The 12,362-nt window shown below is 45.8% G+C and overlaps 1 protein-coding gene across 2 annotated transcripts in view; it reads right to left on the bottom strand.

The window, feature by feature from the left end:
* The window catches only part of Lrrc31 (leucine rich repeat containing 31), a 30,733-nt gene that overhangs the window by 11,473 nt on the left and 6,898 nt on the right, over positions 1 to 12,362 (bottom strand). Inside the window, exons 2-7 of one of the 2 annotated variants that reach the window (XM_063282702.1) lie at positions 11,585 to 11,710; positions 10,526 to 10,669; positions 9,281 to 9,448; positions 8,582 to 8,749; positions 7,250 to 7,417; positions 2,633 to 2,800 (exon numbers count right to left, since the gene is read on the bottom strand). In XM_063282702.1, coding sequence (XP_063138772.1) covers positions 2,633 to 2,800; positions 7,250 to 7,417; positions 8,582 to 8,749; positions 9,281 to 9,448; positions 10,526 to 10,669; positions 11,585 to 11,708 — 940 coding nt within the window. In that variant the 5' untranslated portion in view covers positions 11,709 to 11,710. Of the gene's footprint in view, positions 1 to 2,632; positions 2,801 to 7,249; positions 7,418 to 8,581; positions 8,750 to 9,280; positions 9,449 to 10,525; positions 10,840 to 11,584; positions 11,711 to 12,362 lie in introns of those variants that run through there. The other variant, XM_006232238.5, reaches the window with a different exon arrangement.

The following is a 12,362-nucleotide window of genomic DNA, read 5'->3' as shown; positions in this document are numbered from 1 at the left end:
GACCTGTGGCTACATGGGCCACAAGAACCAGAGTCGTGCCTGATTGAGGAGATCTGAGCACAGGGCTGCTACAGTCAGGAGATGAACAAGCAGCCCTGCACTGAGGGATTGCAAAGGACGTCAAGGCACCCACAGATCCTGTCCAGCACGTCTTTAGACACGATAGGCCCAATGCTAAGAATATCAAGTCTGAAAGTTTTGTAGCCTGGGAGGGACTTCTCCAGATGGGATGCTGGGACAGGGAGGGAAGCAGTGCACAGCAAAGACCGAGTGTGTGGGCACGAAGGAGGGCAAGGGCTCTCTAAATATAGACTTCCTAGAATTTGGAGAAGTTGTTTATTAATAAGTACCCAAAAATAACTACTTATTTCTATTAATAGGGTACATTTGTTTCATTAACTACAGCCCTGTCTGGCCCACAGTACAATTTATTTTTTAAAGATTTATTTATTTATTATATCTAAGTATAGTGTCACCGTCTTCAGACACACAGAAGAGGGCATCAGATCCCATTATAGGTGGTTGTGAGCCACCGTGTGGTTGCCAGGATTTGAACTCAGGACCTCTGGAAGAGCAGTCAGTGCCCTTAATCACTGAGCCATCTCTCCAGCCTCCACAGTGCAATTTTAAATGGACTTTTAACACATAATAAATATATGAGGCTCAAAAGCAGGGCTGTTTTCATCATTATCCAAGAGTCACCGTGGAAACCCACCTCTGGCGTGCCTATGAGAGTGTTTCCTGCGAGGGTTAACTGAAGAAGGGAGATGCTTCCTGCAGTGGGCAGCCTTATGCCACTGATGGGGTGCTGGAGCAAACTGAGCGCCAACAAACATCTCTCTGTTAGCGTGGCTGCCATGTGGCCACACCCCTGGCACTCTATCTCACACTGTGCACAAAATAAACAGTTCTTCCCTTAAACCGCTTTTGTTAGGCATTTTGACACAACTCTGAGGAAGGAGCTAACTCACACCAAAATCAAACAGTTCTGGTCACCTGTAGGATTATAAAAGGAGTGTATTAGGTCTCTTTGGGGTTTTGTCATTTTAATATTTTATTTGGGGAACAACTTGTAACTTCTCCAGGAGTCGATGCCAGAGACTACAACTTATGTTGGTTTTTCTTTTTGCTTGTTTGTTTTGTTTTATATTCCTATTTTTAATCTTGAATCAGAATAATACCTTAAAGACAGTAATAATGACTCAATTTCTGAGACTGGTAGTATGTCACCAAGAGCCAAGATTAGTTAGTCAGATTTCTATTGCTATGACAAAATGCCTCAGAAGGTGGTGCCTGCCTACGTGGATAGTCTCAGTCCAGTCTGAGTTACAGAGTGTGACCTTGTGTCAAAGACAAAACAAATAACCAAAGGAAAGCAAAGGAGCAAAGACTCGGCTCTATAACTTCAGGCTTTGGTGACACAGACCGTCTCACTGAGTGCATGGTGGAGCAGAGCAGCTCACCTTCTAACAGCCAAGAGGAGAGGAAAAGCGCAAAGAACCTAGGATAGGATACAGCTGTCAGGGGCTTGATCTGGGATACCTTCCTCTGGCTGGGCCACGCCTCCTACAGATCCCACCATTACAAATGAAGAGCCCACTCAGTGCTGAGTCTATCATGGCTGATGCATTGATAAAGTAAGAGTCCTCAGAACCTAGCCACCTCAGGATAGCACCCCAGTGGGAATCAAGCCTTCAATATGTGAACTGTGGGGGGACATTGCCTAGGGAAATCATGACAGAGTTAGCACAGCAAGACCAAGACTACTGCCCTAGAAAGGCCCATGGCTGACCAAAAAGTCAGGCCTGGCCCTTGAATGCTACCCAGAGAACCTGGGGTTAGGAAGCGCTTTCATGGATCCCAAACTAACAAGGGTGGCTTACTGTGCCTAATCTGTTTGTATTGATAATATAGATTATGACATCCTCTAGTTTTCCTTCTGTGATTCTGGAATTCTCAAATGTTCTAAGGAGGGGATATTTGTACAATGGAATCTCAATGAAACCCTGGGCTTGTAGGTTCAGGTGAGTTTCACTAGGAAAATATTTCACACATGAGTCATGACTCATTGCTGGAGTAGTTAAATGTACCTGCACAACTTCATTGTGAGAGAACTTTCAGGAGATTGCTCTTGGTTTCCTTGGGGCTTTGCCTCAAAATGTTTTCCTTTCCTGATCTTATTTTTCCTTATTCCTGATCATATCTTCTTGTAATAAATCTTTGCTATGAGTGTCACTATATGCTGAGACTTGAGTCTTCCTCTGGATCAATAAAACTGGAATGGTGCTGTGGACCCTAGTACTGAATGCACAAAGTGCTGGTGGTTTACCTATGTGGTTCATTGGGGGAAATTCTACAGTGTCCCAGCACTGCTAAGCACCTCCCTCCACTTGCCAGCCATGATGGGAAGAAAGTCTAGATCTGGTAGACCGTGATATAGGCTAGGATAGATACATGGCCCTAAGGTCCTAAGAGAGCATTAAGTTCTGTGGGGAATGATTGCTGGGTGGTCCGCTAAGTGCAAACGTGAACAACTCATTTTCCCACCAGACTCACAGAAACCTCAATTCACGTTCCCTCTCAGCAAAATTACAAGTTATCAAACATAGAGTTCTAGAGTTGGCTCTCTTACCAAGGGCTGTGAAGCTCTCACGCTGTAAAGCACAACTGTTAATCAGCAAGGACTTGAGTGATGGTAAAAACCGGAGTCTGCTCAGTAGGCTCTCCAAGGAGCCGCCCAAGGCTCTGTTGGACGACAAATCCAGTTCTTCCAGGTTGGAGAGTAAAGGGACAATCTGAGCTGTTGAAATATCAACCGTGACATGTATGAGGCACCATTTCACAGTCATGGGATTGTCTGGCTCCCACAGGCTTCCTGACCTGGTGTCTACCAAACTCCTTGTATGACATTACTCTCCCTGAAATCTGCATGCAGACCATACCACTGCCACATCAACCTTTCCCCAGGGTCTTCCTCAGGCTTCTCTATTCTCTGTAGACTAGAAGGCAAAAGCACAGGAACTGTGTAATTAGCTGGGCCTGACTAAGGAAGAAGGGTGATCATTCAAGGCCCACCTAATCAGCGGAGTGAGACCTTGTCTCAAAATAAAAAGCAAACAAGAGGACTAGGTACAGAGCCTGACTCTTTGGCTATTTTAGAGTTCTCATTTCCCTCACCATGCTCTTTACCCCTTCAACCCCAACAGTAGGTAGGAGAGAAAGAAGGCTAGAGGGGAAAGGGGGCTTCGATATTGTTAGACTACTTCCTGATGATTAGGGGTGTCGAGGTTCTTGGGACAGTTTTGATCTTTGTCATCAGAATATCTCCAACCAGCAACAGCTGCAGGAGAAGCAGCAGCTGCGGCCCCTCTCAGGCCATTTTTATACACTCTCGAGAGTCCCCAGAATTCTAAACATCATATACTTGTGAAAACTATCTGCAGCTGGCAAAATCACACCCCTGCCAGAGCACGGGGCAAATCATAGTCAGCTGCTGTGGACAGTCTGAAGCAGCCCCACACCCAATACCTGGGATTAAAACAAAAACACATTCCTATAGCACTTCTATGTTTTTAAAGAAACCAAAATGCTCACTACAAAGCCTGGTGGTGGAATGCGTGTGAGCTATGAGTAGGCCCTAGGTCTAAACTCCAGGACCACAAGAGCCTTGACAATAACAAATCCTGTACAGTTTTGCAGTAGCTGGCTACTCAGAACCTTAGTTTTCTGAATCTCAAGATCACTGAGACATAAAGTGGCTTGTTCCTTGGAGTTTCCTTCACGGCTGGCACATACTAACATCTGATATTATCATTCTCTTCTCAGGAGGTAAGTGCCAGTAAGGCAAGTGAGACAACGATGGAGTCGGCCTGCTCTAGTTGCCGTGAGAGGCATGCATCATAGGGTTTCCAGGTTAGAGGTCATAGCTCCTGGCGTGCTGCGTGCCTTTCAGTTCCTCACAAATGGAGCAGTCAGTCTGCCTCAAGATTCTCTATGTCCTAGAAGTCAACAAAGCATACAGGAATTTGACAGGACGACTGGTCTTATACATGAATCTTGTACAGCCTGAGAACGCTGCTGGATTCGGGCAGCTACTATTGTATGAACCCTGGCAATTGCCGTTATATTCTGCTTCTAATAAAGGTGTCAGAAGTCTGATGGCTTGGAATAAACGTGTCACAGTCTCAGTCTTGCTGTGAACCTTCCAACCTGGGCCTAGTCAAAGATTCATTTCTCACTGGCCATATCTGGTAGTCTTGCCCAGTAAGCAAGCACTGGCACTTACAGGTAGCCCTAGTCTACTATCTTTCTGCTAATTCCCTGCTTATAGGCCTTTCCCTAACACCTACCACCATAGGAACCATTATCCTAGGAGTCCATGGAGCTGACTTATCTCTTGGAACTCTCCAGGGAGGTCCAAGCCAAAGTAACCTCTCAGCCGCTATCCTATAGTGGTTTGAATGAGACTGTCCCTTAATGTCAAAGTTTGAACACTTGGTTCCCAGTAGGCACTGTGGTCTGGGGAAGTTTAGGATGTGTGGTCTTATAAGAAGTCGAGGCAGGACTTGAAAGTTTAAGGACTCTATTACCATTTCAATTTGCTCTCTTGCTTTGTGCTTGAGAGGTTCAAGGCATGTGCTCTCAGCCTCCGTTCCTCCAGCCGTGCCTGTCACTGGTTGCCACGGCTCTGCTGTACCATCATGGATGCTTACACCCCTGAAGCCGTGAGCCCAAACAAGCTCTGCCTTCTGTACATTGCCTCGGCCATGGTGTTTTATCATAGCAACAGGAAAGTGACCAATAGCCACCACTCATCTCTCTCAGAGCACCCACGACTGCACAGAGATCTCCTGCTTACCTATGCTTTTCTTCCTCACTGAGAGGAAGCACTGAGTCGGGGAGACTCTCGCATCCCAAGGGTGGGAGTCAGCAACCAGAATGTCAAGACACAGAGGTGTATAGGGGTGGGGTCTGGGGAAGGAAAGAAGAGGAAGAGTGGGAACCTGGGGTAACTATTCCCTAGCTCCCACCAAAGCACCTCACACTTCACCTCACATCGTGGGCACACACTGCCTCCTTCCCACCCTACAAGACTGACGCTCTGGCTGAATTTTCTGCAGGCTGTGCCACAGTGCCTCCCAGCTGGAAGATTCATCAGCAGTTACAAGCTAAATGATCAGTAATTCTGTTCTTTATAGTTACTTGAGGTGGTAAATGAATAAATAAATAAGCAAGCAAACAAACAAATAAAACTATTATTGGCATAAGGCAGAAAACAAGATGCACATTGTGGTGAGCCCATGAAGTCTCGAGTGAATGTGTACTTGTTGGAGGAGAACAGCCATGTCAAGGACCCCAAAGCTTCAGTCCCACAGTAATGTCGAGGCCTTCCCCAGGCTTGGCACTTGCAAGGCCTTCCTCTGGTCTAAGGATAGATGTTGACAGTGTGGGAAAAAAGTATCAGCCACGGCTTCCTCCTTCTGATGACTGCAGCCTAAGACTGCTTCACCACACAGACGTCCTACAAGACTACCTAGCCCTTTCCTCAGTCAACTGTACATAATAACCTCTCCTCACTAGCTTTACATAATAACCACCCTCCTCATTCCGCGTGTATATTAAGCCTACCGTCTCAGTTAGCTGTATATAATAAAACTCCCCCCTCGTTCAGTGGTAGATAATAAACACACTGAGTTTCCAGGCTGCGAGTGTGTCTCCACTCCACCTGATCTCATCCTTTCTGTAGCTGTGTCTGCCATTTCATCATCCCCCATCACCCAGTCAGGTCAAGTCCAAAGCCATGCACATCACAGCAGCATCTCCCTTCCACCTCATTAAATCAAACAGCAGAACAATGGCACTTACTACAGTTCTTACATACGTACGTACATACATGTATACATATATACATGCATGCATACGTGCATACACACATACATGCACACATACATACATGTATACATGCATGCATACACATACATACACACATCATACATATATACCTACATGCATGTATACATGCATACATGCACGCATACATGCATGCGTACATAAGCTCTCCCATGTCCTAGACAAGACAAGGAGGGTTTAGCCCTGTCTGATGCAAGCAGCTAACAATGAAGCAGTTCTAGCACACTGTAGTCCCAGGAGAGCAACGATGTAATATGTGACATTCAGTGCTGCGGGTGTGCCGTGGAGATGTGGTGACCAGGTAACTCAGCAGTATCCTGTCCACCTATGAGTAAAAGGTTGGGGATATCGCACAGTGGTCTGTGGAGAGTGAAGGGGGGGGGGCTCTTTTCCATTTTAAAGTCTCATGAAATTCTTGAATTCTTTGCATTTTTCCAGATTAAGGGCAAAGAGCAGATCTAAAAGGTGATGATTAGGCCTGAATTTTTATATTACTACTTTCCCTCCCTGAGTTGTTTTTAAAATCTGTGCTATCCTTATTTTGCATTCCTTTTGGACTTTCAGAATGTCCTTACCTAGGGACTGTGCAGCTACCGACACCTGAGCAACAGGGCGATTCAGGATCAGACCCCGTCCTACCTGGAGTAGCCCTCTCTCTGAACAGAGAAGAGGCAAAGACCCAGAGACTGCAGTGTGCCTGGCGTGTCTGAGGACCGTGAGGTCTGAGCGGAGTTCCTTGAGGTGAGGGGTGGGGAGTAAAGGCACAAACAGAGTGACAGGAAGGTGTTTGGGCTCTTGTAACAGCTGAGGCACGGGATGTCAGGTCCCCAAACTAAGGTAGCAGAGGTTTGAGTGATAAGTCATGTTGAATATGTTGAAAGTTCAATATGGCCACATATGGGCAAGAAGAGTAATTTCTGGTCTTCTTGCTGTGGGAAATTGCATTTATATATTACAGGTAGTGACCGACCGCAGACCCATGTCGACGGTAGGAAGATCACTGTCATTATTTAAAGTTGCAATGTCCATTTGTATCATCTCTGTGTCCTTTTCAGTAACTGCCCTTGTCTCTGAGTGTCTTGACTGCGCTTTGTCATTTAAAAGCCTCGTTTTGGTCTCCTCTTTACATATCTGCATGTAATCATGGCTGTGACACTAAGGTACTTGTTTCTAAAAACAAGAGAAGTTTTAATGTTTCTCCCTCAAGTACTAAATCCCGGACTCCTTAACATTTACTGGGTGCTCGGTGCACACACAAAACTCGGATGACTTGCCCAGTGAACATCCACCGTCTACTTCCCAGGCGTAGCCACGGAGCCTGCCCCACAGGGTCACTTACTCAGTGACGTCACGTCTTCGGCTGTCAGCGAGCACTGGTGAAGGTCTAGGACTTCCAGATGCTTCAGTAAAGCCAGTCGAGCAGGCACCTCCTCAAAGCCTCTACCCAGTTCCTTGTTGCAGGAGAGGTCCAGTATCCTCAGCGCATCCAAGAATGCAAAGGCACCATCTACAAAGCAGGTCCCAACCCAGGTCCTGAAATCCACATTGTGAGTCGGTGGGGAAGAGTGCGGGAAGGGAGGGGAGCAGGGCAGGAGAGGAGACAACTGAACGTGCTGTCCTGGCAAAGGGATAGAGGCAGGGTCTACCTACTCGGCCTCAACAGACCCAACGGTGACCTCCCAAGCTCTCTCTCAGATACCACGTGGCTGCCACTAACTCTTGTCTATGCTGACACTTGGCTATGCCGCCAACTGCCATTGATCACTGACCTTAGATTTACTCAGGCTGCCAGTAAGAAGTCACAGGGGAAGCTGTAATTCCCTATAAGAAGCTACTCTACACGGAGACAGTCCTTACCACAGATGTCTCCAGAGCCGCCATTATTGGTTTTATCGATCACCACCTTCCTAGCACGGAGCACAAAATAATGCTGACTTCTTCGGCATCGATAGTAAACCTGCCCAGCGTCCGGCCCATACCCTAGATCTCCCAGCTATTGTAGAGCTGGTCCATTTAGAAGCTTGACTGCTGTGTGGGATTGATCCCAGAGCCTCACACAGGCTAAGCAAGGGAGAGTCCTCCCAGTGAGCTACCCCATCCTCTTTCTCTTCTTACTTCTTAAATTGATATTTATTATTTATTATTTACTTATTTATTTCATTAAGTTGCCTGTGTTGGCTTTAACTTCGCGACCTTCCTTGCTCAGCCTTTAGGATTTGGGGTCTACACCATCTAGCCTGACTTAAGAGGGTTCTCTTCTTTTGTGTTCTTGTTTCTTTTTTGTAATAATGAAAGTGTACGGTTACTGTGAAAGTTTATATATATATATATATATATATATATATATATATATATATATATATATATACATGAATTGGCATAGCATGCACTAAAGCCCTGGGTTCAATTCCCAGATCCGAAGCAAGTTAATAAATAAAACATTCACATTTATATGTTCTAATAGGTTTAAAGTAACATATAAGCTATACATTTATGTTATATGATATATTTGAAAACATTTCACTTATTGCTATCGTGTGTGGGTGTGTAAGCGGGTGTGTGTGAGTGATGTCCACTGGGAGACACCCAGTGAGCCATCTCCCCAACCATGATATATGATACATGCTATATCTTACATGCATGATGTTAAACTTAACCACTGTTAACTCACCCAATATTCTGACACTCTTCGGGGATAATCCACAGGAATGCAACTTCAATATCTTCAGGCCTGGAGTACTTTTTAATCCTTGTGCTATGATGTCTAGACTGCTGCCAATATTTCTGTTGTTGGAAAGGTCAAATACTTCAAGGCTCTGAAGCTTAGGTAGCAAGTGACCTGGAAGGGAATAAATCCAAACAGGAAGAGCATCCATGCAGAAGTCAGGGGCAAGCAGGAAGTGTACTGCAGTGCTCTGTGCCTTGGGGACAGAGAGCATCTGCAGGCAGTTCCTAGCTGCCAATCACAGGCATCTGTAGAGAGAGAGTCTCTTGTGTACTGTATGGTTGCATCACTTGTCCATTAAAAAAAAACCTATGGCCTGTAGGAAAGCATAGAATAGAAGGTGGGACATCCGGTAGGCAGAAAGGATTCTGGGATAAAGCCAAGGTCGGAGGATTAGGGTCCCAGATATGAAGATGATCTGAGGACAGGTAATCAGCCACAAATAGAATAGGGGGTTATTAAATTATAAGCCAGTTGGGGGACATGCCTAGCCACATGGCCTAGGTATTTATAGATATGTTTGAGTCTCAAAGTCATTGTTGCAGGGAGCTTGGGACTGGGAGGGAAAACATGCGCTTACAGAAAACTCTCTACAGGCATCTTTCCTATGTTTTTCTGGGACAAATTCTTCCGAATTCCACCTACCCACAAACTCTCCATCCTGTGGTGTGAGGGCACAGTCCACAAGTTCAAGTGTTCGGATCTTGCTCCCTTGTTGGAATGTGTGGAGAACCTGAGGCAACTTTCCTCCCACTTGGCTGTTCCAGGACAAACTCAGTTCTTCAAGGTCAGGAATCAACTCAAGAGCGCCTCCTAGCACAAAATTCCCCGTGATTCAGTGGGTGCTGGCCCAGAAAGGCAGCAACATCATCCACAATCAGAACACCCAGCATTTGGGGCGAATGGAAGCTGGGGCAGAGGCTGTGTTAGTTGATGAGGAGCATGGAGAAGAAAGGGACCCAGTTCCTGCCCTGCCCCTGGCAATAGTTCACTAAGCATTTGGGAAAACAGTATGAGTTTTCACAAATCTTATCTTTTTTTTCCAGTGTGTAATTTAACTTAATTGAGGTTTTGGTTGCAGTTAAGGCAATTTTCAGTTTTAAAAAAGCCCCTCATTTTCATGAATTTTTAAAGGTGGGTTAGAAAAATGAAGGAGGTATTATTCTGGAGTTTAAAAACAGATTAACTGCTATCTGCTCCAGTTCTTCTGATTTATGGATGAGGTCATAAGACCCAACGTGAGCTGGCTTTACAACAGCCACACTATAGAGCCGGACAGGCAGGAGCCTGGTCAGCTCTGTCCCTGTCCTCATCCTTATCCATAGAGCTCGGCACAAGCTGGAGTCCAAGGCACAGAGCTTTTCGGCAGTCACTCGATGCCTCAGGGGAACACCATTCCCAGAATGCACTTGGTCATCCACACTCGAAGAGACAGCACTGAAGGTTTGCCCCTGGGGGATCAGTTTGGAGTGGTGCTTCAAGGGAAAACACGTGTTCTGTTTTCATTTCTAAGTTTTTAATCTGTGTGTGGATATGCAAGTATGTGTGGTTTGCACAGTTGTGCACATACACAGGAAGCTATAAAACAACCTCTGGTGTGGTACCTCAAGGGCCTCTGTCTCCTCTGTTTGTTCCCTGACCCAGAGCTTGCTGAGTGGACTGGCTGGCTAGCAGGCCCCAGGGGTCTGCCTGTCTCTGCCTTCACGGCCCTGGGATCTCAACCTATGCTGCCGTATTTGGCTTATATACATTCTGAAGTTCAAAATCGGGTCCTCGCGTTTATAAGACAAGCTTCTTATGAGCTGAGACATCTCCCCAGCCCCTGTCTTTACTTATTTTTCAAGCTGGCATACAGGAAGCAGTCATGTTTGAGGGGAGAAGTCACCATACCTAGTGTTTGAACATCCTCTGTGGTTAGTCTGCAGCTACTCAGCCTCAGGACTTTTAACTTGCTGACAGGATGTGTTTGCTGAGTGAACGAGTGGAGGGTTCCGCTGACAAAGTCGTTCCAGGAAACGTCCAATTCTTCCAAGTCTGAGAGGAGAGGCAGAAGCGAAGCTAAAGGGGGCAGAAGATGCAGACCTGTGTGTGTGAGACCTGTATTTGTGATTTGTAATAAATAGAGCTCAGTGCCTATGTGCACAGGATGGAGCTTGGGATTATATGAAAACACGGTGGGCAGGCACATTGACGTTTACCAAAGCAGGGGTCTCTTGCTTGCAAGTGAAATTATCCCATTTGAATTTCCTATTTTCTTGGGATATTTTCTATTTCTGCACCTTAAAAAAATGTACTCTGTAAACACGGAACAGATTTTATCTCAAAGAGCAAGACGCAGACGCTCAGTAGCTAAAATTGCTCAAGAAGAAAACAAGTGAATTGAGGCCCTAAGCTCAAGTCAAATCTGCAAAGCTTCAGGAAAACCAATTAACTTCTTTTTAGTGGGAAGCAACCATGAAAAGCTTTTATTTTTTTAAAGGAACAGTACCTTTTGCTGTAAAACAAGAATCAATCCAGCAACTGACAGTACTTTCAAAACCAATGGTCAAACTGGGTTCTTATTAGAACCTAAGGTGCTGCTTCGTTTTGTTTTGTTTTGTTTCACAGTTGTGAGCTCATGGGTCCTACCCTGGCTGGTTTGAAACTTCCTACTTAGCCAAGGATGACTTTGAACTTGTGATCCAGTAGTTCTCGCCTCCTGAGTGTGGCAATGCAGGTTTGTACAGGGCTAGGGTGGGAACCAGGGCTTGGAGAAAGCTAGGCTCTCTTGACTAAGACACCTTAATTAATAACGTTCATTTGCTTTGAAAGTAAATAGTAGCACTGCCACTTTCTGAGAGTGTCCAGGACCTCAAGAGAGACCTTAGCGTAGGTCACTGTGTAGGTTTTGACTGTACCCTTCCCTATAAAGGCCTTACACTCTCTATACAACGTTAACGTCATACAGACCAGCTTCCTTCGTATCCACTGCTGTTAATCCGTAGCTGTTCAGGTCTAGACATGTGTCAGCAGCCCTTCTGCTCCGCCTCATCTGGAACCAGTCGCTTTCTTGCATATTGGATTTCAGGTCCATTTCTAAGTCAAGAGGTATAGATACATAAAATCAAAGAATTTGCTCTAAAAACAGTTAAAAATATAAATACCCACAATACAGTGGGGAAAGAGACAGGTAACAGCCCCAAGTTCCCTTAGGAAACTCGCAAGGTGGGAGATGGGAGCCTGGGATAACCAGTGGCCCCTGGTCCTGAACCACATGTCCAGACTCCGCACCCTACAGTCTGAGGCAGTCAGTGGGTTTCCTCTCCCGGCCAGCCCTGGGCTCCTCAGCTTCAGTACTGAGTTGTGCACTGAGCAGCTTAGTCTAGCATTTCAAAGATGTGCTGTTTGAAGAGCGTTCATCCCTCTGGCCAGTACAATGTAGGTAACTCCTAAAACCAACTGGATGAAGAATGTCAGGAGCGGATCTCGCTATCAAGGAGTTCCAGATGGCCGTTGGGAGTGAGGAAAGACATGAGGGTCAATTCCAAGACACGGACACACAGAAGAGGTGCAGAGAGAGAGAGCAGTCCTTGAGAGAAAGAGAGCTGTAGCATTTGCTGTACTTCGGAAGGGGTTGCCTTCCGAAAGCCTCTGGGTCCTCCTCACTATTTGGGATGATTTCTGCATCACCCCTTTAAGTTCCTCTGTAGCAACAGCATGCTAAAATATCTAGGACATAGACATACAC

Source organism: Rattus norvegicus, chromosome 2 (genome assembly GCF_036323735.1).
Source record: "Rattus norvegicus strain BN/NHsdMcwi chromosome 2, GRCr8, whole genome shotgun sequence".
NCBI classification, from domain to species: Eukaryota; Metazoa; Chordata; class Mammalia; order Rodentia; family Muridae; genus Rattus; species Rattus norvegicus.
Note: the sequence above shows the minus strand (reverse complement) of the source record. Positions and strands in the feature narration are given on the sequence as shown.